At 43.2% G+C, this 26,996-nt stretch overlaps 1 protein-coding gene across 4 annotated transcripts in view; it reads right to left on the bottom strand.

The window, feature by feature from the left end:
- Nucleotides 1-26,996, bottom strand: part of FLNB (filamin B) — a 136,730-nt gene that overhangs the window by 68,025 nt on the left and 41,709 nt on the right. For all 4 annotated transcript variants that reach the window (XM_065933406.1, XM_065933405.1, XM_065933404.1 and 1 more), the window contains exons 2-5: nt 11,102-11,350; nt 8,774-8,871; nt 6,195-6,342; nt 437-555 (exon numbers count right to left, since the gene is read on the bottom strand). In XM_065933406.1, the coding sequence (XP_065789478.1) occupies nt 437-555; nt 6,195-6,342; nt 8,774-8,871; nt 11,102-11,350 (614 nt within the window). The remainder of the gene's footprint in view (nt 1-436; nt 556-6,194; nt 6,343-8,773; nt 8,872-11,101; nt 11,351-26,996) is intronic.

The following is a 26,996-nucleotide window of genomic DNA, read 5'->3' on the forward strand; positions in this document are numbered from 1 at the left end:
AGACAATTAACACTGATAACTGTAGAACTTCAGATGGTGCTAAGCACTAGGAATAAAGTACAGTCTTAAGTAGACAGAAGAAACAGTATGTGCAAAGGTCCTGAGGGAGGAACCAGAGGATGATCAGCATGGGCAAAGAATAGGGAATCAGTATTGCTACTGGACAGTATTTTATCAGTAACAATAGTTAAATGCAATATTTTATTGTATTATATAATGTATGTCCTTGGGTATCAATTTATATGATACTTCAAACACAACCCTTAGGCAAGCAAGTGAATTTAATTGCTGTAAGACTCAGGATTCTTTTTTTTTTTTTTTAAAGAAAAGCTTTTGCTGTGAGCTTTAATAAGAAAAACAGAGACACAGTCCCTGGCCCTGCTATAAGAGCCCAAGGTTCCATGGGATACTGACAGAGGCAGCCTCCTTAACATACCTCCTCTTTGTTCCCTTCTGGGTCCTCAACAAACACCATGACATCACCTTGCCCGGCGCTGATGGTGTCCACGGTGAACTTGGCCGGCTGCTTCACCATGTTCCCAGTGGGCTCGATACCTGTTCACAGGTTTACACAAGCATGTTACAAATTGGGTTAGGCCCCAACAGTGTCTTCTTCAGGGAAATGAGACCGGGAACCATTCCTGCTTCTGCCATGTGGGAGATGGTGACCAACTGTGATGGGGATAATCAGGTCAAAAACTCACAAATATGGGGATGTCCTTCATGGTCCAGTGACTAAGACTTCATGCTTTCAATGCAGGAGGCCCATGTTTGTTCCCTAGTCAGGGAACTAGATCCCACATGCTACAACTAAGACTCAAAGCATCCAAATAAATTTTTTAAAATAACTCAAATCTTGTCAGTTTTGAATATTCAGTTCTGAAATATTCAGAGAACTTTAGTCAAAAGGCTACATTATATGACTGTGAAAATGATGTGGTAACTAGAAATCGGGCTTGCCTTGGGGAAGAAGACAAAGTGTGATTCATTTTTTATTAAAGACCACTTTTGTTTCTTGTTTTGTTTTTGGCCGCACCATGCAGCTTGCAGGATCTTAGTTCCCTGAGCAGGCACTGAACCCAGATCATCACAGTGAAAGCTTCAAGTCCTAGCCACTGGACCACCAGAGAATTTCCTAAAGATCATTTTTGTATTACTTAAAATGTTTTAAATATTGCACTTATTTTTAACTAAATTTATAAGTTGAATGATTGAGCAAATTATTTTGAGATAGAGCAGCATACAAGTGTAAGAATTAACAATACCCTTTACCTAGTTCTCCAAATGGATACATCCTACAAAACTCTAGTACAACATCACAAGTCAAGGTACAGTGAAGATACAGAACACTTCTACCCCACAGGGAACTCTCATAGTGATCTTTCATAGCCATCCCTTTTGTAACCCTTCGCAGTACTAATCTGTTCTTCACCTCTAATTTTATCATTTGTATAATGTCATATAAAGGAATCACACATTATATAACCTCTGGGGATTAGCTTTTCCCACAAGCATCATTCTCTGCAGTTTCACCCAGGATGTTGCCAGTATCAACAGCCTGTTCTTTTTATCATTGAGTAATATTCCATGATACGGATGCTACACTGTTTGTCTAACCATTCACCCAGTGAAGGACATCTGGGTGTTTTCAGTTGTCTACTACTGATAAAGCCGCTATAAACATTCATACACAGGACTGTGTGCAAATGTTAAGCTTTTATCCCTCTGGATAAATGTCAAGGAGCGCAGTTGCTTGGGTTTCTCTCAGTTTCTTGAAGCTGTAGGTTTATGTTCTGTTTTTTTGCCAAATTTAGGAATTTTTCAACCATTCAAGGAATTCACTACAGTGCCAGTCTTCAGACCCAGGATCTCTAGCTGCTTTGCCTTAATTTCTTTCTGAGACTCCTTACATTGACCCTGTAGAAAATTCCCGGGGGTTTTAGTTGCACTTAGTGGGAAGCATTAGAAAAAGTACTTCTACTCCATCTTCCCAGAAGTATTACTTTTTAAAAAGTTTTTATTATTATTACTATGGAGAATCCTCAACCTATACAGACATGGAGAGCTATAAAATGAATCCAATGTACTTATCACTTAGTTTCAACTACTGTCAACCCACAGCCTATCTTGTTTCACCACTTCATTCTCACCTCTTTTCTCCTCTTGTATTATTTGGATACAAACCCTAGTCCTCTTAGTTTTCATCCATAAATATTCACTACGTATCTTTAGAAGATAGTTTTAGAATGCCCACATCAAAAAATAAAAATAATTCCTTAATAAAATCAGGTGAAATTCCTTAATAACATCAAATTTTCAGTGTTCAAAGTCCTAAATTATCTTAGAAGTGTCATAAAAATAAATAAATAAAATATTCTGAATCTTAAAAAAAAGTATAATGAATTTTTTTAAAGTTTAAATAGGACCAAATAATGTTCACATGTTACAACTGGTTGCTAAACCTCTTAAACCTCATTTACTCCCTAGATTTCTCTTCATCTCTTCTTTTCTTTCCCATTGGTCTGGGTTGAAGACATTGGGTCATTTGTTACTATATCTGGATTTGTATTAGCTTTCCAATAAATAATTTAAGAAAAACTGGTGATAGATAGTTATATAACACACCTTGTTAAGTAAAAAAATGCAAATTGAAGAAAATATACAGTTTGAACTCATTTCAGCATAGAAAAATGGCTGGAAAGAAATTTTGAAGGGAAAAAATGGGGCTAGCAGCTAGGAAATAGGACTTTCAATTGTTGTTTTCTAACTTTTTCTTTTGCTTAAAATTTATATAACAATTATGTCATTTAACAAAGATATGATCATGCACTTAAAATATTTATAAATACCCACTCCATCTAACTCCAACAGCCTGCCAAGTCAGCCTATCCAAGGCCGGAGACTGGGCTAACCATGGTTGGTTAGGAAGCAGAACCACATCTATTTCGGAGATAATGCTTCCCGTGCAGAGAAACCACTGTCCCCTAGGATTACTCAGAACTAAACGTGCTGAGGGCTTACTATGCAGTGGATGCTCCATACAGAAGGTTTTATTAAAGGTTTCTGCTTGCCCATGGATACAAGCATCCAGCATGCTGAGCTCCACCAGGGAGCCCGTCACAAAGACCTGCTTGTGGCTGCAGGCTTCCATCACCCCAGCCTTCCCTCCTTTCAGTTAATGGGTCTCAGTGACTGACCAGCTGGTAGCTGCACCTTGATCAACACCAACACCAAAACTAGAAGATGAAACATTCTCTCTGTCTTGGTTCTGTCAGCAGAACCTTTGTTGCATCAAGGACAAGGCAATACCTAAGGTGCTGCCCATGTGGCCTCACATGTGGCCCTGCTCCCTAAAATGACCAGTCTGTCTTTCTACTTAAAAAAAAAAATTAAACATAGAATTACCATATGATCCAGCAATTCCACTTCTACATATATCCCCCCAAAATTGAAAGTAGGGACTCATATACTTATGTATGTATGTATATATGTATATATGCTCACAGCAGCATTATTCACAATAGCTAAAAGGTATTTAAAAAAAAAAACAACCTGAGTGTCCACTGACAGAAAAATGGAAAAACAAAATGTGGAATATGCAGACAAAGAAATATTTTTCAGCTTGAAAAATTTTTATACATGCAACAATATGAATGAATCTTGTAAATCCTATGCTACATATAGTAAACCAAACACAAAAGGACAAATATCAATACGAGTCCACTTACAAGGTACCTAGACAAGGCAAATCCACAGAAACAGACTGAGGCCAGGAGAAGGGGATGACTGAGGACGAGATGTTTGAATGGCATCACCAACTCGATGGACATGAGTCTGAGCAAACTTGGGGAGATGGTGAAGCCTGCTGTGCTGCAGTCCACCGGGTCGCAAAGAGTTGGACACAACTCAGCGACTGTACAGCAACACAGAAACAGAAAGTAGAATGGCACTTGCCAGGGGAGGTGGGGATGGAGAGTTACGTTTAGTGGGTGCAGAGTTTCAATCTGGGAAGATGCAAAAGTTCTGGAGATGAATAGAGGTGATGGTTTCACAACGCAGTGAATATATGAATATACTTAATGACTTAGGTGCACCTAAAAAGGGTTAAATTAGTGAATGTTATATTATAGGCATTATACCATGGCACAAAAATACAAAAAAAACATACATATGCATATATGTGTGTGTGTGTTTCCTCCCTAAGTATATAAAACTTACAAAGAGTCAAATGAAGGAAATGGCAATGACTAGCCACATTCCTTAGCTGCAGCAAGAGGTCATTTTCTAGAAAACAGCACTGTGAAAGGAAACCGTTTCACATTAACAACAGGGAAACTGGACACCAGCGATAAGCTTATTGCAAACAAGCACTTTATGCCTTGATTAGATTCAATCCATTTGACCAATTTTGTTGACAAAGAGATTTGGCTGTTTGCAACTTTTCTGCCTTTAAGGGAAGCATAACCTTTCAAATCAGATTCCTTATTCCTGCCAGGGTCTTTGACTATGGCTTAGAGAGAGCACTTTTATAGCACGCATGGACATGCCAGCCCTCACTCAACTGCACTGTGGGTATGGCTTTGAACGAAGTCCCCTGTCTCGACATAACACAAATGATGGCACAGAGCCCGTTCATTGCCAAAAGGACTTCAAATGGCAAGTAGGTCTGTTCCAGAACTCTCTGTCCTGTGGTCTAAATCATGCCGAAAAAGACGAGAATGAGGCTGAGAACAGCGCACACTCAGCACCACTGCCCTGGTCGTGTGTCATTTCAAGGCTAAGCTGATGCCAAGTAGGGCACTGCTAACTTCAAAGGGAATGAGTGGAGAGACAAGTGCTGTGCATCTTTAGACAGTCAATGCCCTTAAGAAAAAGAAGAAGAAAAGAAAGTCAGGGGAAATTTTTCTAGACTAAGAGTTTCAGATAAAGTAACAAGCAAATGTAGAAAGTGAATCTTAATCAGATCCTGGTTTGTAAAACAAGAAAAACTGTAAAACAGACAACTGTAGGATAAGAGAGAAATTTAACTATAAACTGCATATGAGCTGTTATGAAATTATTGTCCTATTTTCTTGTGTGTGATAATGAATACTGTGGTTACATAAGAGGATGTCCTGTTCTTAGGAAAGGTTTGCTGATGTTCTGAGGAGCAAAATGTTACCATGCCTGCAATATATTTTTGAATTGCTCAACAATCACACACATGCACACACACACATACACAGAGCAAGAGAACATACTAGAATGTTAAGAGCAGTTAGGCATATTATAGGAAATCTGGGAAAACATGGGAAATACTTTGTGTGTGTGTTATCCTAATTGCAATTATGAAAATAGAATGTACTCTTCCCCCTCACCACAGAAAAGAGACTAAATTGTATCCTGTTGTACTAATTTTTACCAGAAGCCACACTGGGCTGAAATGCAACTGTTCTCTTTAAAAAAGCTAACAGGCTTGAAGTCAGGTGCCAACCAGAAAACCAAATTCCTCAGAATGCCTCTGACCTACTCTAACGTTTTGAGCAGAACACTCCTGGCAGCTGGCTGGGAGATTATAAACAGGATGTCTTAGCAAGGAAGTATCTGCCAGGGGTTAACAATAGCTCCCACTGCATCTGAAAACCTGCACAGCTTTCGCATAACCAAAAGGAGAAATGAATCAGCAGTCAGAAGACCCAGGCTCCTGCTGCACCCCACCACGGTAATCTGGGAGACCTCCCCATCCACCTTCTCCCTCCACTCCAACATCCCCTTTCCTTTGTGGACTGGGCCTCTGCTCATCTGAAAAATGGAAAGAATGGTCCTTTATCTCAGGGTTACTGCATCCGAATCACAAAGTACAAACTCGTCCATCTCCATTACATTAAAGCAGCACTGTTCCTGGAAGCCTAGATTCACAAGACAGAAAAAGGATGAAAATAAACACAAGGACCTTTAGGTAAAAAAGCAAAAAAACAAGCTATCTGACAAAGGAGGCCTGGGATGTCTTTAAATATTAAGCTTACACATTCTCGATCCTGAATAATCAAGACCATAGTGGCTGATTCATGTTGCTATACGGCAGAGACGAACACCATATTGTAAAGCAATCATCCTCCAATTAAAAATAAATAAATTTAAATTAAACACATAAATAAAAAATTAATAATCAAGACCAGAGGACAAGCCTCAAATCCAACATGACCAGTGCTTACCTCTGCCATAGGCCCTGGCTTTCTTGGGGTTGAGTTTGGGTTTAAGGGGAGCTCCAGGCTTGAGCTTGGCTTTGGGGAACTGGGACAGGTAAGTCATCACTGAGTGCTCATCCACGTCCGGGTGAATAATTTCTTCAGGAGTGATGACCTAGAATAACGACAGGATAGATGAACACCCAGAACATAGCATTTTGCAACCACTGAACTTTTTGCAAACATCTCTTAAACCAACCACTACAAGTATAAAGAAATTGAGTCAGTCTCTCAATAAAGTGAAACTGCATCAAACCGGCATGCCAAAATTAGTTTTGTTTTGTTTTGTTTTTTTTAAAAAAAAAACCTCTTAGAGGTGTCACTGTTCCCTTTGGAAGCTAAGGACTCTCTCCAGACAATTCTGTATGTAATTTCCAGAGGTTCAAACCTCCCCACAAAAAAGGCTACCCACTCTCCTTTCCAGAAAGACTAATCTCTATCAAGTAAGGAAGAAGAAGAAACAAGAACACACGGGATTAAAGCATATTACCAAAATATTTGCTCTTTTTTCTAGTGTCTACATTTCTATCTACTCAGCTTCTACTAAAAAAAAAAAATTTAATAAATAAAAGAAAAATGAGATAATGCAATGACATTAGAGATGTGGTCTAAGAAACAGGCTGAATGCTTATGTCCCCCCTAATTCATATGTGAAAGTCCTAACCCCAGGTGTGATGGTAACAGGAAGTGGGGCTTTCGGGAGGTGAGTAGGTCTGGATGAGACCGTGAGGGCGGAGCCCCCGTGATGGGATTGGCGCCCTCACAGGAAGAGGAAGAAAGATGGGCTCAGTTTCTCATCACCACCTGAGGACACAGTCAGGAGTCAGCTTGCAGCTGTGTGCAAGCCGGGCAGAGAGCCTGCACCAAGAACCTAACTTCTTGGCACACCTTTATCTTGGACTTCCCAACCTTCAGAACTGAGAAACAAATAAATGTCTGTTGTTTAAGCCACCTGGTCAATGGTGTTGTTCTAACAGCCTGAGCTAAGACACATCTCAATACGTTTAAAGCCGTTTTAAAAAATAGGAAAGGGGAAGATTTCTCCTGACATTCAGCTTAGGAGCAAGATTAGACCCTTTCTAAATAGGTGGACACCCTGAAGGTGTCACAGTCCCAGTTCCACCACTTGATCCAGCCCTAAATAGCAAAAAAAAAAAGAAAAGTTCTCCTGCACCCAATAAGCCATACCTCTTTGAAGTAACAGAAGTCTCTCATGCATCAGATCAACCAAATTCAGATGAACAACATTATGTGCCCAGCTTCCCTCACTCCATGGTAAAAGAAAAAAAAAAAAAACCCAAACAGGAAATATTCTGATAATTAGCCTGCGGCAATAAGATAGCTATTTGGGTTTGTACACTTGCCTCCAATACGTTCCGCAAAATGTAGGATGTGCATTGATTTGGCATTTCTTCTAGGCAGCTCCTTCAACAATTTTACACACTGCCAACATCACAAGAACACCAAAAGGAGATGGATTTCAGTTTAAAGGGAGATGAAAAACAAATCATACCACTTCCTGAAGGTAGAAGAGCCAAGGAATGGGCCTTGGAGCAGAGACATGATGCCAAAACCAAACCAAAGAAATACAGGCAAGATTTTCTACCTTCCAAGGGATCCTGATACAAATACACTGACCTCAGCTCCGAATACCAACTTCAGACCTTAACGGAGTCTGTAATGGGGTCATACATCGCCTGGCACTGGCTACCCATAACTTTTCTTGACTGAGTCTTTGAACATGGGAGTCATGATGTCAGGAGATGCTATTTAAACTCTTTGGAAGGGCTTAGAAGATTGGACCTCAACTAAGCAACGTGGCTACGGCAGATGGTCTCCAAGACATATTCAATTTCTAAGTTCCCTTGTTATATGCCTGTGTTAGGATTATGGACAATACAAATTCTCCCACAATTTCTGTTAATAGCAGATTACCTTGGTTTACATTTCTTTAAAAGTTCTAAGTGACTTTCTTCAAGATACTAGATTTAAAAATGTTTCACAGCTAAAAAATGGTCAAATATTGGCAATTTCTTATGGTTAAGGTCAAGATTTGCAGTCTGGCTTCCAAACATGGCCTCTGTGATCTTTGGAATAGAAATATACTAGAAAATCTGTCACATGTAACAGAAAGATTTTTAGGGAATCTACAAGTACCTAGGTGGTGCAGTGGTAAAGAATCTGCCTGCCAATGAAGGAGATGCAAGAGATGTGGGTTTGATCCCTGGGTTGGAAAGATTGGCTGGAATAGGAAATGACAAACCACTGCAGTATTCTTGCCTGGAAAATTCCATGGACAGAGGAGCCTGGTCGGCTATAGTCCCTGGAGTCGCCAAGAATTGGACACGACCGAGCAGACAGACAGACAAGTATCTAAGTCAATGAGAATCTATTAAAATGGATAAACTGAGAAAGATGGAAGAGGGCCCCAGACAAAGCTCCTTGAAAGCTGACCACTGAGGAGGTCAGACTGCCTGCAAAACCACAAGGCATTCACAGGGCATTGGAGGAAACAGCGCGGTGGGACATGCATCTTGTACACGTACCTGTGGGACGCCGAGCCAGTCGTCTGCCTGCTGCATGGCTTCTCGTGCGTTATCCACAGGCTTCCGTGGATCCCAGGATTCCCAGTCTGGGCACAGACCTGTTACCATCACACAGAAGATGCTGTTCGTGTTAATTGACTCAAGAGGTGGAAGCAACTCGGTGCCTAAACTAAACTCACTCAGTCTCTTGAGAGAACAGTTTCTTCCAAAAATCTCAGTGAACTGTATGCTTTCTGGGCCAAATGTATCACGGGTATAACTATGCCAGGGTAGAAATCACTCTGCCTGAGCTGAGACTTCTTCAGATTGTTCTTCTTGCATTCAGATAGAGGTTATCCATTCCTTGATGGGGTGGTCTAAATAAACAAACAAAGCCTATAAAACCATTTGGGTCTGGTGTCTTTTAGGAGGTGAGATTTTTTGACACATCACACTCCTATTTCTCTACTCTGGTGACCAAATGTGTTGGGTTGACATCAGCTGAGTGTCCTATAATTTAACTGAATTCTGACAGTATCTACCTAAAAATAGCATCAAAAGTCATAAGTTAAGGGCTCAGTCCCACAAGATTCCCTGACCCCTAACTTCAGAGCTCATTCAGAGTTGGGCTTGTGACTAACCAGCTACAAATCGGAGATTCCTACCACCCCCTTCCTCAGGTTGGATCATTTCCTAGAGTGGCTCACAGAACTCAGGACAGTTTACTTACAGTTTACTTACTGGATTACTGGGTTTTTTTAATTATAAAGGATCTTATAAAATGGAAGAGATGCATAGGGCAAGGTGGGAGAAGGGGCAAGGAACTTCCAACTCTTTCCAGGCATGCCACCCTCCCAGGACCACATGTTCACCAACTGGAAGCTTCCCAAACCCTGTAGCTCAGGGATTTTTATGAGGCTTCATTACATGCACTGATCACATCACCTAACATTAGTAACTAATTCAGCCTCTATCCCCTCTTCCCTTCTTGGAGGTCAGGAGACAGGGGGCAAAGGTTCCAATCCTCTAATCACTGGTTGATTCCCCTAACACCCAGCCCCCATTCTTAAGGGCATTCCAAAAGTTACCTCATTAATAAACTCAGGCATGGTTGAAAGACACCACTTGGTAAATTTCAAGGGTTTTAAGAGCTCTGTGCCAGGAAAGGGGACTAAGACCAAACATATATTTCTTACTATAAGTTAAAATATCAATATCCCAAGCCTGGATATATATCTACAAAGATATATATATATATCTTTGTGGATATATCTACAAAGACTGGACTAGCATCCTGTATTCTTAAAACACTCGCTTGCTCAAAGATCTAAATCTAGAGTCATCTCAAAATCTTTTGTAAGCACAAGAATTACAGGACAGGACTAAAAATCCCCAGGTTTAAACTGGAAAGAGGCATCCCAAAATGTGTCTTTTCATGAAAGCAAGGAAGAGGGCACTGGGAAATGAACTAATGCTGAGCTTCTAGTTACTTCTGGATGGCACAGCTTACAGGCTCTCAAGGAAGACTGGGGCCTGGGACCAGTCCTCCTTCCTCTCTCCAGTTGACACCAGCTAGTTGAGCACATGGAGAACTATTAACTTACTTAATACTAATGTGCCCAGCATATAGAAAGCAATCAGTAAATGGAAAATAATGATTGTTAGAGCAGATTTCTTATTAAAAACAATTTTGGAGGTGCACATAAACACAGGCTCTGCTTTTTCTATTGAGAGTGTAACAGCAAACTCTACCCATCAATCTAAACCCTCCAGTGAGGGTAATTACTACCTTGGTGTACATTCAACCACTCAGAAAAGAGAAGCCCATCAAGGGTGGAAAAGGCTCCAACTGGATCCTGACCAAGAACTATTTCACAGCAAGGCAGAAAGAAAAGGGTGGAGAAAGCCATATATAGTCAACCCAGTGGTTGATAGAAACGGGTACTTTCCACTCAATAAATGTTTTTAGATTTTCATGCCAAACCACCTAATAGGGCACATGTTGAAGCCAACGGGAAACGAGGCACCCACTGTGGGAAGAGGGGGAAGAAGCAGGACTTGGGGTCTGGAAGCTAAACCCAAGGTCTGCCTAGAGCATGAAGGTCTTCATTCAGAATTTGGGTAAATAACTCCATGCTCAAACAAGTCTATGGAAAGTCTTGTAAGACTTCCCATCAGAAGGCAAGTGAAGCCATTTTTAGTTCCTTTAGATACCTCGCAATCAGCTAAAAACCAGGACAAACACAACAGTCACAGCAAACCTAGCTTTCCCACTGAAAACCAAGAGGTGCAGGGGTCAACAGTCCCCCCGCTCTGGGAGAGATGGCTCGGGCAGCCACGGGCACTCGCCTGGAGCGCAGCTGTCTACCAAGGCTCCCAGGGCTTTGCCGTCTTGCCAGTTCTGGTTGAAGTTGGTGATGGGCAAGTAGGGGATCTTGTTCTGAATCCACCCGAGCAGCCTCTGCTTTGGCGTCTGCTTCTTGGCATCATCGTCTCCTTCATCCTCCCACACGGGCATGGAGATGGAGTAGTGGAGGATGAGCGTCCACACCAGGCCCAAGATGAGCTTCAGGTTGCCATCCACGATGGCTTTGCTGTCTGAGCAGAGAAACACAGTTGGGGTCAAGCCTCTAGTCACACAGGTGCGAATCAGTCTTTATAACAAAGTAAATAAAAACCTCAACTTTGGAGACCCACACTGAGCTATTCAAGAGTGAAAGGATGGAATGCTGGCACCAGTTTCCAAATACCTGAGGTGCAGAGATGATAAGATTCCAAAACGTTGTTAACCAGTGTCAGTGGATCATGAAAACCTGAGAACACATTATTCTGTGGTCTCTATTTTTGATCACTGTTTTGGTTTTTTTTGATGCACAGATGAAGGGATCTCAGTTCCTGCGCAGGGATTAAAACCACACTCTGTACCGGAAATATGGATTCTTAACCACTGGACCACTAAGGAAGCCCACCAACCCCCACATTGTTTCTATTTTCACATGCATTTGAAATTTTCCATTACAAAAGAACCTTTTTTTTAATTTCAAGAAATAATTTCAGAAGTATAGACAATAAAAAGAGGTGGCTGCATTCCTATTAATTAGGCAGTATACCATCTAACAGATTGTGTATACACATATGCGTGTTTGCTGTCTTGAATTTGTATTGTACTACATGATCAGTCTTAAAATCTTTCTTTTCACTTATCACAATGTCACAGATATCTCTTCCCTATAAAAAGATACTTCTGGAACTTCTCTGGTGGTCCAGTGGCTAAGACTCCGTTCTCTCAATACAGGGGCCCAGGTTTGATCCCTGGTCAGGGAACTAGATTCCTCACGCCTCAACTAAAAAGATACCGCATAACAGAACTAAGACTTGGTCCAGACAAAAAAAAAAAAAAAAAAAGTTGTTTCTGTTTACACACCCATCTACAGGTTTCAGAGGCCATTTCCCCTCAAATCTCACCAATACTGGGTGTTACCAATCACGTTCATCTCTGTTTCTCTGGCAAGTTAGTCATTCATAAAAGAAAGTCACCAACAGTTGAGCAAAGTGTAGCCAGGAGGACAGGTGACTAGACAAAGGCATGCCTCCTTTCCAGTCATTTCCCAGCTTAACAGGACATGCCCTGCCACTGGCCGGCCCCTCCTGGAACTCTCACTGAAACTGTTTCTACTTCCCACTCCCCTTGGCTTCCCTCTCCTCTTTCCAACCTCCAACTACACCCACCAAAACTCAAACATAATCTCCAAGATAACTGTCTGTCTGTCTGTCTGTCTCTCCATTTCCTACACCCTTTCCCCATCAAACAACTTCTGTTGCAATCCCCCATTCTGCCAGGACCCCAAAGTGAAAATGTCAGCACCTTTTTGGACTCTCCTTCAAAGCCCTGGTGCAGTTCCCACAATTCCCTCCCTCCCTACCTCTTGGCAAATCCTTTTCTACACTGTCCCTCAAAATATGGGGCCCCTCCTCCCCTCTGATTCCTCAACAGCCATGAAACTCCACCATTGTTCACAGAACCCAGAACCATCCTTCTGGCAAGGTACCTATGTGCTTCCCAATTCAGCAATGGTCTCTGCTGCCCGGAGTCAAACTCTTTAAACATTCAGCACCTTGAGAGACCCACATAACCTCTACCCAGCCTGCTTTTCCACCCCTGTCACCATCACCCACCACACTCCACAATCCAGGCTCAAAGACTCCCCATTCCTGAAGCACATCTTGCTTTGAACCCCCTGGACACCCCCACCTGTTCTGTACCCCCTTTGATGGGAAGGACCTTTACCCTAACCTCCTGCAGGATAAGCCCTGGGTCATCTTTCAAGGGCCATATCTATTAAAAACAGATCGTGCACTTCATTCCCACCAGCCTACGTGTGGTCACACCAGGGTCCTCTTATGGCAAGGACCATTCTACCCTCAGCCTCCTCCAACCCCCAGGGCTGTGAGCACCGGACGGGGAGTAACTGAGCTTTCTTCATCTTGCAGCTCCCCACGCCCTGTCCTTCCCACCCACTGACCGCAAGCCACCTGAATGTTGGTTAAACACACGTCAAACTCCACTGAATGAAACTCAGCTGCAACCACATGAAAAATAAACTCACATGCTCTGGAGGAGTAAATGGCAAGCCATTCAAAACTGAAAGGGTGGGGATTTCTTGTTTTTAATCAAACTGATTGTTTATTGTTATGTTCTCTTACAAAGGCGGGGGGGAAAACCCTCTTAAAACCCCACACCCAAACCCACAGAAATCAAACGTAATTTCATGGTTACAGATTCAGTCACAACAAGACTTGATCACATAAAATTAGAGAGTAGAGATTATCGTGAACTGGCCGGTAAGACACATTGAATGTAAGTGATCCTCTTTCAAAGTTAAGGTACCCAGGGATTTTCTACGTGATGAACTGTACGACTAACGTTGACACATGACTGTCCACATAATTCCAGGACCCAGTAACAAATGAAAATGCAGGATTCTTCTGTCCAGAAGGATTAAGAATATCAAGACAGCAACAGCAGAGCATTAAATCAGGCACAGAACCCTTGTGAATATGGGGCCCTGGACAGATGCCCAGGCTGTGCAACCACGAAGCCAGCTCTGCTTCTGAGGTCCTGTGGCCAATAAAGGAGCAGAGACCTGCATGAAACACTGACCCCTCCACAGAATACGAGTATCCAAGGATGCTCATACTCATTCTGCTGCACCAACTGCCAGTCCTTGACCATAACTGAGACTTTTGGATTAGATACCCTGTTACAAGTGTGTCTTTAAAGTGCTATTGATTACTGAGTTACTACCTATGGATGGCAAAAAAGAAAAAGAAAAAAAATCGGGTCGAACAATTTTCCATGCCCATTTCCTTTATTCAACTTAAAGGGCAAAGAGTAGTCTGGTGGGGGGAAGGGCGGGGAGAGAAGCAGACAGTATGCGTACTTATTGCTAATCAGGGAAACGGGAGTACCGGGCGGGGTCAGATCTTGCAGCAGGCAGAATCTGAACAGGTCAGAGTGTCACCCAGCCATGGGCATCAGCGTGCAAAGCTCAAACTTTCCTGAGTGATGTGCTAAATGCTTTTCAAATGCAAACTTGCAGATTTCATCCATAAATCAAAACATGAAACCAGTTTGCTCTATTTTTACCCAGCTTACACATGTTGGTTTAAAGGAATGAGACATGAGTCTTTCTCAAAACGATTTTGGGGGAAATATGACCCAGTAAAAGTCGGAGTCAAATTTATGAAACATACAATGCCCAGAATGTCTGTTTCCAATGAATTCAAGGTGGGTGTTCAAACGGGAAAGCCCCCATTAAGGTCTCATTGGGATAAATGATACTTTCGTTCTGCTATTCTGAGAAGCTAGAGGGAGAGCGGTCCTCATGCCAAAAGCGATTTTGACAGGTGAGAGTTCAAATGCTTCACCGAGCTCTTGGAACAATAAAAAGATGGCGACTTGCCCAAAAGGCCTCCCCCATTCCCACCCACATGAAAGAGGAGGCTCCCTGCGCCTCGAAAACAGCCTTGAAAACAGCTACACAGCATCACAGTGTCCATGTGTAACCATCACAGCTGACTACAGAATTTGCAGCCGTGAACGTGCTCTGTGATGTTTATGTCAAATGTAAACATGGAGCAGAGATGTAAAAAGAGGAAAGAGCCAGGTCAGCTGGAAGCCTCTTGGGCAGCATTCCACCTTCTGAGTTACTGAGAGCCTCTTTCAGGAATAAAATAAGGCAACGCCCAACCTTCTAGAATCTGCTTAGATCAGGTTGGCAACTGGCCACAAGTTTCTCCTCCCCAAATTCAACCAATCACAGTCCCCACATAAAAGGCTCCAGACAACACTAGCTCTCAAGCCACACACACCTTCTGTGAATATACCTTCTGAAACTACTTCAAATTAGCCTGAGTTATATGTAAGTGAGGGTAATGTTATTGCTTTTATGTTTGTTTGTTTTTTTTGGGGGGGTGGTTAAGCTAGAGAATTAAACTCAAGCTATTACAGATTCTAGGATGGGATGTTTTCGCATCTTTTCAGCACATCAGTTCCCCAGTCCTGGTAAGCAGCATTCTGGAATGGGTGCAGTTATGAAGATAGAAACCAGCTACTCTTAGGCAATCTTCAGCACCATTTTAGAAATACCTCCTTTATGGACAAGTCCCCACCAGGTCAGAGAGATGATGCTGTTTCCCCTCTCTCTATTCTACAAGTAGAGTTGTGTGGACCCACACAACCATCAATACTCCTACTACCTTCACGATGTCAACCTTCTTTCCTGGCTATTGCTAGGGTGTCAGAAGTGGGGACCCAGGAGGAGAGGCCTGGGGGGACACCAACCCTTATAAGGACAGCAAGGCATTCACTAGTCACAGTGCAGCTGGCTGCCAGCTCAGAAGCAGACGACATGTGGCTGAAGGGGTCCAGGACAGGTAGGGGTTTCAGGAAACCTCCTTCTAATGTGCTCTTGGGGACAACTCATCAAGGTCATGTGTGCGGGCTCAGATGCTTCAGTTGTGTCTGATACACTCTGTCTCAAGTCACACAGCCTTGGGCAGCGGGTGGGCCTCCTCTCAGCCCAGCATCACAGTCACTGAACGGGACCTGTCCTAAAAGGGGCCAGGCAGGTGATGCAAGGAACCTGGGTCCCAGAATAGGGTGTCCCAGCAACCTAAAGACCAAAAAAAAATCCACTGTATTTTTCTAAAAAGCTCTTTGTCACAGCAGTTTGACTATAATGCTCTGGGCTTTGAAGACCTGAAGTCACAGGGGCCTATTCCCAATTATGTCAGTAAGATAAACTATAGACCACAATGAAATAAGGGTGGATCGGGGCGTGGGGGTCAGCTGGATTTTCGATTCTGTTTCTTGCTTATGAACTACTCAAGGATGACAAAGGGGTTGTTTGAAAGAACGCGTTTCACACATCCCTGCGTCAGGGTTCAGTTGCTAACAATTTTTCACGAGAAGATTCAGTAGACCAAGAGTGGTCATTGATGTTGGCACATGAGGTGAAAATCTTTCACTGAGTTGAGAAAGGTACTGAGGCCCCATCTAGATGTGAGAAAGACTGCTGAAATGGATTACGAATCTTGCCAAGAACAAGGCATGAGGAATACAGAGACTCAGATTGCTGTGCAGATGAGCAGTGTCTGCCCTGGGCATGCCATGAGGAATGGTGGCTAGGATTTCTTTGCAACAGAATAGAGTAAACCTTCTCAAAATCCCTGATTCAAGGTTTCGTCTATATGTCCATAAAACATTTCTTGCATGTCACTTTAGACGTCAAATTTTCTAACATGCCAGCTATTCCTTCTGCTTTTTCTCACTTGCTGGACAATTTTGGCGAGAATAATTAGAATAAATTACAGTATTCCACAAACATCTTATTTTTATTTTGGTATACAGTTTTGGGTGGACTTTCAGATCTTAGGTACTATGATACTGCATTGCTTCATAATTTATTCCAAATACTTACTTTCTAATTAAGAGGTATCTTTTTATTTAAAAGTTACATTTATGGGAATTCCCTGATGGTGCAGTGGGTAGGACTCTGTGCTTCCACTGCAGGGGGCCCAGGTTTAATCCCCGGTTGGGGAACTATCTGCATTATCCCAGTGGGTTTTCTTTTCAATGACATTTTTGAAAAGTTACCACTTTTGAGGATTATTCTATGTTCAGTAATGAAGTCACACTGAACTAAACAAGATGGTTTATAGTAAAGTGCCTAGAAGATAGTAAATCTCTTTCCATTTACTATTAGAAAATCCTTGTAAAGTTAGAATAAGGAATCTAACCTGTTAGAAAGGTGAAAGAAAGAAGGAAAAATGGAAAGACGCTCCAAAATGGTCAAAGCAGTGCATCTAAACTAGCTTTTTGACCTTAAAACTTCAGGTCCCTGCATTAAGTTATTCCACTGCAGCCTCACAATTCTCCTGAGTGGCCAGCAGGAGAAGGGCCACAGGGATTTCTGAGCTTGAGCCCTGAGTCAAGGAGCCCAGAGTCCAGCCCCTGGGAGGTGCGGGTAAACCCCAGCGTGAGCTCTAGAGGCCTCAGCATGGAGGCGTCTGACCCTCTCTCACAGCTTCCGGCCACAAAAGCTCTGAGAACACGGCCAGCTGAAATAATAAACGCTGGCTGTGAATGGAGGCCCCCAGCACCTTTAACTCCAGCTCAGCTGGTCACTGTTCATCCTGTGCAGAGCCCAGAGGGAAGCCCGCAAGGAAAGGAGTGCGGGCAGGAGGAGTGACCTGAGTAAGACTTCTGAACACGTGCTGTCCTGACATCAACAGCAGCCAAAACAGTACAGCGGCCCTCGCCTGCAGACCTCGCCTCTGGGCCACAGGCACTGCCTCATGCGGCCCTCACAGCAGCCCTATCAGGATGGCTTCTGCAGTTAACCCCATCTTACAGATGAGAAAGCAGAGGCTCGCAGAGGTATCTCCCAAAAATGACACAGGAGAACCTAAATTTAACCACAGCTCTCTCTGCTGCCTCTGAGCCCAAACTCTTTATTTTTTTTAATTCAGATACTGACACTGTTAGTTGCTCAGTCGTACCCAACTCTTTGTGACCCCATGGACTGCAGCCAACCAGGCTCCTCTGTCCAGGGGATTTTCCAGGCAAGGATACTGGAGGGGTTTGCCATTTCCTTCTCCAGGGGATCTTCCTGACCCAGGGATTGAACCTGGGTCTCCTGCACTGCAGGCAGATTCTTTACCTACTGAGTTACCAGGGAATAGCTGATGTAGGCGGAGAAGGCAATGGCAACCCACTCCAGTGTTCTTGCCTGGAGAATCTCAGGGACGGCGGAGCCTGGTGAGCTGCTGTCTGTAGGGTCGCACAGAGTTGGACACGACTGAAGCGACTTAGCAGCAGCAGCAGCAGCTGATCTAGGACATGCTGGCATTAAAAAAAAAAAAATCCTATCAAAGATTTCTTTTTTCTTTCCCATTCAGGAACCACAACATGCTTCTCAGATATCAAAACCCAGTGCTTATTTTTATTATCAATACTACTCTAAAGAGAAAGAGGATAAAGCAGAACTATTTCTTTCAGTGCAGAAAGTCATCAAGCTATATAGATATCTTCTAAAGTCTTCTGTAACAGTAATGTTAACTGATGAAAATGCATTTATGCATCATTTTAGCGAGAAAAAAAATTATGGAATTCCCCAGAGCCCGAACTCTTATCCCCCCTACTCTGCTGAACACACATTATGTCATGAGAGCTCTCACGAGGCAAGCACAGGTATGACTCTCATTCTACAGATGAGGAGACTGTGCATAGGGATACGACCCACCCTGGGCAGCATGGCCAGCAAGCAGCTGCGCTTGGGAGGGGACTGCAGCAGGCCTTCTGATCTGGCCCGTCATTCCCGCCACCCCTAAACTGCGAAGGCTCTAGGAAAAGAACGTGGTAAATAGACAGCAGAGAAAACAGCACAAGTCCTGGGAGGTGCAAGCAGGAGTCAGGGCGGGATCATTAGTCCCCTTTGCCTCAACCATGACTCCTCAGCCTCAGCTGCACCCTAGGGACTGGAGATTCTAAAGATCCCCACCCTGGCCCTTCATCTGGCAAGTCCTCCATGCAGAACAGCTGCTCGGCAGGGAAACTGAGTTAGAAGGGAGACGTTTCAGCTCTGCTCTTGTGGACCCAAACCAATATATTAACCTGCATTTTCCCTGGAAAACAGAAATTAGATCGCATTCTTGAAAAGCTCACTTTACTCATCTATTCTTGCAGCCAACAAATAACTTCCTAACTGCCTACTGGGTGTCAGGCCCTGTGCCAAATGCAAATTACACTTTAAAATAAGAAAATAAGTTAGACTGGCTTTAAAATATTTCACAAAAAGATACAGCATCATTATAATGAAAATCAGCATTACCTCCCCACTCCAAGGCAAGACACTGAAGACCTTTTAAGGCAAAAAAAGAAAAAGAAAAGAAAAACAAACACACACACATTAATTTTTTGCCTTTTGTGTCTCATGCTAGGCTATGTCCCCTGAGGGTTCTTTATTCCTTTTACAATTAAGAATAAAAGCTAAAAAAATAATAACAATGATAAATAGGATAGGGATTCATTCTTCTACTGCAAACTTGTAAAAGTTGAGGATTGTTACAAAAATCAGACCAAGGTGACTTCCTCACTTTGAAAAGGGAGAAATCGGTTTGCATTTTTCCCCTATACCTCACCTCATGTTACAACTCATACGAACCAGTTATAGAAATGGCAGCCTGCCCAAAGATTGTGAAGTCATAAAAGGAACAAAACTCCCAATTTAAAGTCTTGAATGGGAACCAAGCTGAGGGAAATTCCAAATAATTTATGACTGTTGGCTCTCACCATTACCAACAGAAAGAAGATGAAGTTGGATGAGAGGAAGTTCTCAAGAGACAGATACCTATATTGCCATTTTCTGTATCGCGTCTTCAGCTCTGTTGAAGGCTGGGATTTGTTCCCCCTGAATTTGGACCTTCAACCCACAATTACACGAGCCTGTGGATACACATGCTACCCAATCACAACAGAGCTGTCTCAGCCCAGACATGGGGCTCCTTCCTGTAAATTAATTCCACACCACCAGCATCTCCCCCTCCACCGTGTAAAAAACATGGGCGTGGGGGGCAGGGCTGAACCTACTTAAACAAAGGGGAGCTCACTTGCTGAAATAACTGGCGGCCAAGTAACCCAGAGGCCAGGGATGAGCCTGGTCCGCCTCCCAGGCGCAGCCACACACTGGCCGTGGGACTGCCTCTTCATCTGTAAGATGAGCGTCAAAACTGGACTCGTCTCATTTCTCATCAAACAGCTGTGAGATAACATGGTAAAGGAGGTAGAAGTCTGACCGATGAGGGTGCCGCCATTTCAGCAAGGGCTATGACAACCACCACTGTGTCACTGTAAACACACACGAGTGTGGGGACTTCCCCACGTCCCGTGAGCGCGGGGGACGATTCACTGCCATTTAATTCTGGTTCAAGACCGCTCAGAGTCCAATACCCCAGAACTCCGCCTTCCAACGCAGCATTCCATCTGCTAACAACCACAAAAGCCAGCCCATCAGGGACCCAGGATTAAGCCTGATAGAATCAAGATGTTCTTTGCTCAGCGAGCTGCTGAATGAACTGGCAGTTTGCTAAAATCTGCAGGCCACCCCGGCTCCTCCAGCAGATTCCTAAGAAGTCTGCAGAGGCCAGGCTGGGCCACTGCTGACAGAAAATTAAAAGTAAGGTCAAAAAATTCAATTGGAGGTGCAACGTATTCAGCGAGGTTCCCTAACATGATTTCTTTTCCTAGTGGGGGAAAGAAGAGGTCTGGGCATTAAAGTGACCTTTAACCATTAAAGCAGTTTATAACTATAATAAAATGGGGGTGGGATGGGGGAGAGCAGAAACTGAAAACAATTTAAATGCCTTCCCAAGAATAAATGGTTAAATAAAGGTTACAGAACATTCTCATGCAGGAGAATAACAGGTCTCTGTGAAAAGAATGAGAAAGATACGTGTGTTCCAGCAGAGATGGGCCTCCATGATATATTAAGGGAACAGGGCAATGTGTAGAAAAGCTTAGTTCGTGCAATCCTGTTTTTGACAAGGCATGACTCTGCGTCTGAGCAGAAAGATCTGGAAGCCTGCACAACAAACAGTGCTCACTGGCTCTCCCTGGGAAAAAGACTCAGGGTGATGGCAAAGATGGGCTTTCTTTTCTGTTGTTGTTACATGTTCCTATGTTGTTTGAATTATTTTTTAAATTTAAACCTTACTCTTTTTTGTGTGTGTGTGTTTTTTTTTTTTTTTTAACTTATTTTGTATTGGGATGTAGATGATTAAGAATGTTGTGATAGTTTTCAGTGAAGAACGAAGGGACTCGGCCATACAAATATGTATATCCATTCTCCCCCAAATTCCCCTCCACTTTTATAATAAATTTTGACAAACATTCCCCAGAAGAAAGCAGTATAGTAATGCAAACGTTAAGGAACTCTTCATTTGGACAAAGTTGCTTGTCGGGATCTATAGGCATTGATGTGGGGAAATTGACAGGTTTTATCCAATGATGAAAGCCATGGGTATGACAGGTTGGAAATGGAGTAAAGGGGTGGCCAACCAGGGGAAATGGCATAATTGGGTTCATATACTTATAAAACTGCTCTAGAAGAGATATTTCCCACCAACATTGCCATTGCATCTGAGTAGAGAAGCAGGGGACAGGGGTGAGGGGAGCAGGAGGGAGCCAGTTTCTCATCTTTGCACAACACCCTTGATCTTACCACAGGCAATGATACCAATCACCAAATGAATACAGGAGGCTTTTCAGGCTTACAAGGCTTTCCTTGTGGTGACTTCCTCTGCTCATTTTCTCACAGTTGGCCATCCAATTGCCTTCCCATTCCTCAGCTAGGTACACCTATCCCAGACAAGCAAGCTCCATGCCTCAGGAGGTGGCCTTTGGCCACTTCCAAATAGCTTGCCGGAGGAGTGGAAGATGTTGAGGATTACATTGCACAAAGATGGAGACATCTGGGTGCCTCTGGGCATGTCTTTCAAGCTAAGCAAAAAAAAAAAAAAAAAAAACCAACAACCAGCCACCTTCCTGCTCCCTTCACATCCCTGTTGCCTGAGAGTGTCCTTCCCATGATGCAGAGGCCCAGCCTCTCAGTTATACATGAAGACCTGGGGTCCAGCCCAGAGCAATCCTTCCCACTGGCTTCTCATTACTGCTTTAGGAAGTATCACTGTTAGCCCCATTTTCCAGATGCAAAAACTGGTAAGAAGACAAGGCAGGTCCAGAGTCACGTAGCCCGTAAGTGGAGGAGGGGATCTGAACTCCAGTGTCTGCACTGATCGTTCCATCTGGAGACAAGCCTGGGGCCACAGAGAAGGGGACCCAGACACGGCCATGATGGTATCGCAAAGGCTTTCAAAACTGGCAAAAGTCAAGGAGGAAATAAATGCTGAGGGCTTACATCATCCTCCTAAAAGAGATTTACCGCCGGGCCCCTGACCTCTGTCCCATGATAAATGGCCATGGCAGTAAGATAAACAGACCGAGCACATAGCAGGTCGGCTTTGCTGCTAAAATGGGAACACGTCCTAACATTCCTGAGGCACAGTGTCCGAGTGCAGGGCCAGTGAGTGACACGTTAAATACCCAAAACATCACCCAACTGCAGCTGCCGCCGTTGCTAGAGACACACATCCTACTGTCAAATGTCTTCATCACCAGTTCTTCATCTAAAGAGTCCCACTCTTGGGTCAGAATCTGCTTCCTGCCTTAGCAAGAACACCAGCTCTGCCTGAACTTGGCTCTTAGGCATATCTGTCCCACAAGTCACATTCAGAAACCTGGCTCTGTCTTCTGACCACCTGGGTCATTTTCAGTTCAGTTCAGTCGCATCCGACTATTTACAACCCCATGGACTGCAGCATGCCATGCTTCCCTGTCCATCACCAACTCCCAGAGCTTGCTCAAACTCAAGTCCATGGAGTCGGTGATGCCATCCAACCATCTCATCCTCTGTTGTCTCCATCTCCTCCTGCCTTTAATCTTTCCCAGCATCTGGGTCTTTTCCAATGAGTCAGTTCTTTGCATCAAGTGGCCAAAGTATTGGAGCTTCAGCATCACTCCTTCCAGTGAATATTCAGGACTGATTTCCTTTACGATGGACTGGTTTGATGTCCTTGCAGTTCAAGGGACTCTCAAGAGTCTTCTCCAACACCACAGTTCAAAAGCATCAATTCTTTAGTGTGCAGCTTTCTTTATGGTCCAACTCTCACATCCATACATGACTACTGGAAAAACCATAGCTTTGACTAGATGGACCTTTGTTGGCAAAGTAATGTCTCTGCTTTTTAACATGCTGTCTAGGTTGGTCATAGCTTTTCTTCCAAGAAGCAAAAGTCTTTTCATTTCATGGCTGCAGTCACCATCTGCAGTGATTTTGGAGCCCAGGAAAATAAAGTCTGTCACTGTTTCCATTGTTTCCCCATTTATTTGCCATGAAATGATGTGACTGGATGCCATGATCTTCGTTTTTTGAATGCTGAGTTTTAAGCCAACTTTTTCACTCTCCTCTTTCACTTCCATCAAGAGGTTATTTAGTTTCTCTTTGCTTCCTGCCATAAGGGTGCTATCATCTGCGTATCTGAGGATACTGATATTTCTCCCAGCAATCATGATTCCAGCTTGTGCTTCATCCAGCCTGGCATTTCACATGATGTACTCTGCATATAAGTTAAATAAGCAGGGTGACAGTATACAGCCTTGACGTACTCCTTTCCCAATTTGGAACCAGTCTGTTGTTCCATGTCCGGTTCTAACTGTTGCCTCTTGACCTGCATACAGACTTCTCAGGAGACAGGTAAGGCAGTCTGGTATTCCCATCTCTTTCAGAATTTTCCAGTTTGTTGTTATCCACACAATCAAAGGTTTTAGTGTAGTCCATGAAGCAGAAGTAGATGCTTTTCTGGGCCATTTACTAGTCTTTCCCCCACTCCCTCTTAAACAAACTTTTTCTCTTTAGTCAAATGAATGAAAGAAGGAGTGGATGATGCACTAGTTGTTTTTTTGTTTAAACTACCTGTTGAAATAGGCACATAACTGTTACAACTTTAAATGTCAGCTGCATAACACCTGAAAACATCTTGAGTACCATAAGCACCACAACTTAGAAATGAGTGCACTAGACACTAACCAGTTTTCTAAGACAAAAGGCTTTCTGTGGTCAAATAAGCTGAAGACATATGGAACCGAACAATTTTAAACTGCAGCAGGACTTCTCAGAGCCTTTAATAGCCAAATGTACCTGGATAATCTCCAAGAGAACACTAGGATGTCACTCAGTATTTCCCAACTTTATGTGACTAGGTAACTTTTTAAATACTACCCTAAAGGACACTATTAGTCTCCAGAAGATATTTTGGAAAGTCTACATTAAACTGCCTACAGATCTCTATAAATACTTCTCCTAAATCCTCCCATAGGCTAGGAAATTATGTTTTAAGAAACTGGTTGGTGGGGGAGGGGGGGTGTGAAGGAGACAGACAAGAGACACAGAAAGAAAACAGGAAATAAGTTTAAAAGGCTGTCTTTAACCTACAACTGTGGTGGTGGCAGTAATTAAGAAACTAGAACCTTGTGACTTGGAAGCCACCAGTTTCACAGATAAAGGCAGGGTCTCAAAAGGTCGCTTCTCATTGATAGTGTCAAAGGGGAGCACACTCCTTAACCACAGTGTTTATGAAACTCTGGCCAAAACCCACTCACTTAAAAACCACACTAAGAAACATCTTACTGATCTGTGAAAACTAATTCTTAAACAGAGACAAGCCAGTCTCCTTCTGCCTGGGTTTGCCTTAGAGCTTCTAATGTCAAAATCCTTCAGACAATGCATCGTCAAGCATGAAGCGTAAGAGACTGAACCCAGCAATTTGGACCGGGAGAAATGGGAGGTGGGGTGGGGTGGGGGCTGTCATCCTGATGTGAGCAAGAGGAATATTAAATTATGTGATCTGGGGAAATCTCCAGAACCTCCACCCAAATTCCACTTAGCTCTCAATGTTCTATACAGGGGAGTTGGGAGAACTTAAGGAAAAGTTAACAAAGATATTTGTGAAATAACTGAACCAAACCCAAGTAGCATTCCTAGTTGCTACCGAGAAATGAAATACTCATAAGCATAATAACAGCAACTAGCCACACAGTGTGGGTGCTAATTAAATCCACTCTCTGTGTAGTTCAGGATCCAAATCTGAGGTTTACCCAACTGTAATAAAGCGTCCTAGGGTCAGAACCCGACTCTGTCTGCAGCATCCATGTGATCCTGGCACTCAATAGGATGCTAGGAAAAAGAAGGTATCTTCTTTTCTATCTTTTTCATGGTAAAAAGAAGGTATCTTCTACCCAAGCAACAACCACCCACTCATCAATAAACCAACCACTCAACAACCCACTGACCCAATCACTACAACCACTCCCCACAGCAGATTCTGACTCAACGGCAGAAGTCACCCTGGGTCCCTTTAGTGAGATAGGTCAAGAGCCCTGTGCCCTCAACTAGGTATGGTCTACAAGCTTGAAGAAGCCAAAAGTCAGACCTTTCGCCCTTCATCTTCCCAAAAAAGATTTTTGGGGGTTTACGTCTCTCAGTGGGGATTTGAGGCAGGAGACAGATGACCCCGCCATCCCCACCCCACAGGATAAAGCAACTGGAGATTCATTCCCTATTGCCCAAAACTCCAAGATAAGAAGAGCAGGACAATTAAGGGAGAAGGCTGGGCCCAGCCCAGACCACATATTTCTCGTTCTTGAAGTCAGGAGACCTCCCTGACCACACATGCGCAGAAAGGTTCCTGGGAGGCCAAAGGGTAGTTATGTCAAGGAACGTTCTACCCAGAAGCTTGTTCAGTAAAATCCGTCTTGTCTAAGAGATAACTGCACACATGTGGGAGGATCCTGAGGTATCCCAAACATGGACTGTGTGTGAACCAAGCAAATAAAAATGACTGGCCAAAAGAAACCGGAAGAAATACCCCATAAATTAATTCAGACCACTACAAGGGCGCAACTCAGGGGCTCTCCCTCTGAATCTGCCCACGTGTCTATCCACACACACTGCATTTTTTTTCCTCTTAATAAATACTTTGCTTCACTGCTTTCCGTCTTTGTGGAAATTCTTTTCTGGGCCTTCGACTTGTCACTGACCATTGATCAAGTAGACAGGATCTGGTGTTTTCACCACCATGACCTAGCCTCAGTCTGGCTGAGAACCCAAGCCCTGCTTCAAACCATCACAGGCTGAGGCCACCCGAGATCTTCACCAGCCAATCTGACCAGACAACCAGTAATCAACAAATCTACTACACAACCAATTATCAAGCCCGACTGGATCTCCTTAACAACCCTCCCTCACCAAATCCCCTCTCTCCTCCAATACTGCTGGCCACCTCTGAATGCATCCCCAGCTCACCATCCATCAGCTAATATCAGGCCCACTTTACTGGCTACTTGATCTAAGACCACATATCAAAACTCTACCCAAATCTTCCCACTGACCCTACAAGGGCTGCCTCACGGCCCTCAGGCACAGCTCCTTGTCAGGGAACTACAATTTGAAAGCTGGTAACAGGCAGATTGAGGGAATTGGTACCTCAAAATAAGAAAAGCAAAAGAAATTGAAATTAGTAAATGTTTTGTTAAATTCCTGAATGTAACATTATATATTCTTTAGCAATTGTTAACTTTGGCATTCACAGAAATTTCATTACACCTTTTTTCCCTAAATTTTTTGGCCACATCACAAAACATGTAGGATATTAGTCCTCCAACCAAGGATCAAATCCACACCAGTGGAAGCATGGAATCTTAACCACTGGACTGCCAGGGAAGTCCTAAATTTCACTACATTTTGAAAATGAGTTATAGGTTAGTTTTCTCATATCCCAGGAATCCCCAAATATGTATCATGACTGCTGAAACATCAGTCAGTAGTAACATAAAGAAGTATTCATAGCCAAATAATATAACAAAGCACAGATATAAGCAGAGGTAAAACTATTTTCTTTTACGTTTCAAATTATTATACAACATTACACATAAATACATTGTTTTTGCAAAGTGAGAGACGGGTGTGTTTTATTATAGTTGATAAGATAGGCTCAGGGCCAAAATTCTCAAAATATCCTAGCAACTCTGGACACAGTCCACATTCCTCTGCAAGGTCTCAGGCCCCTT

The sequence above is a fragment of the Muntiacus reevesi genome, chromosome 4 (assembly GCF_963930625.1).
Source record: "Muntiacus reevesi chromosome 4, mMunRee1.1, whole genome shotgun sequence".
Lineage (NCBI taxonomy): Eukaryota > Metazoa > Chordata > Mammalia > Artiodactyla > Cervidae > Muntiacus > Muntiacus reevesi.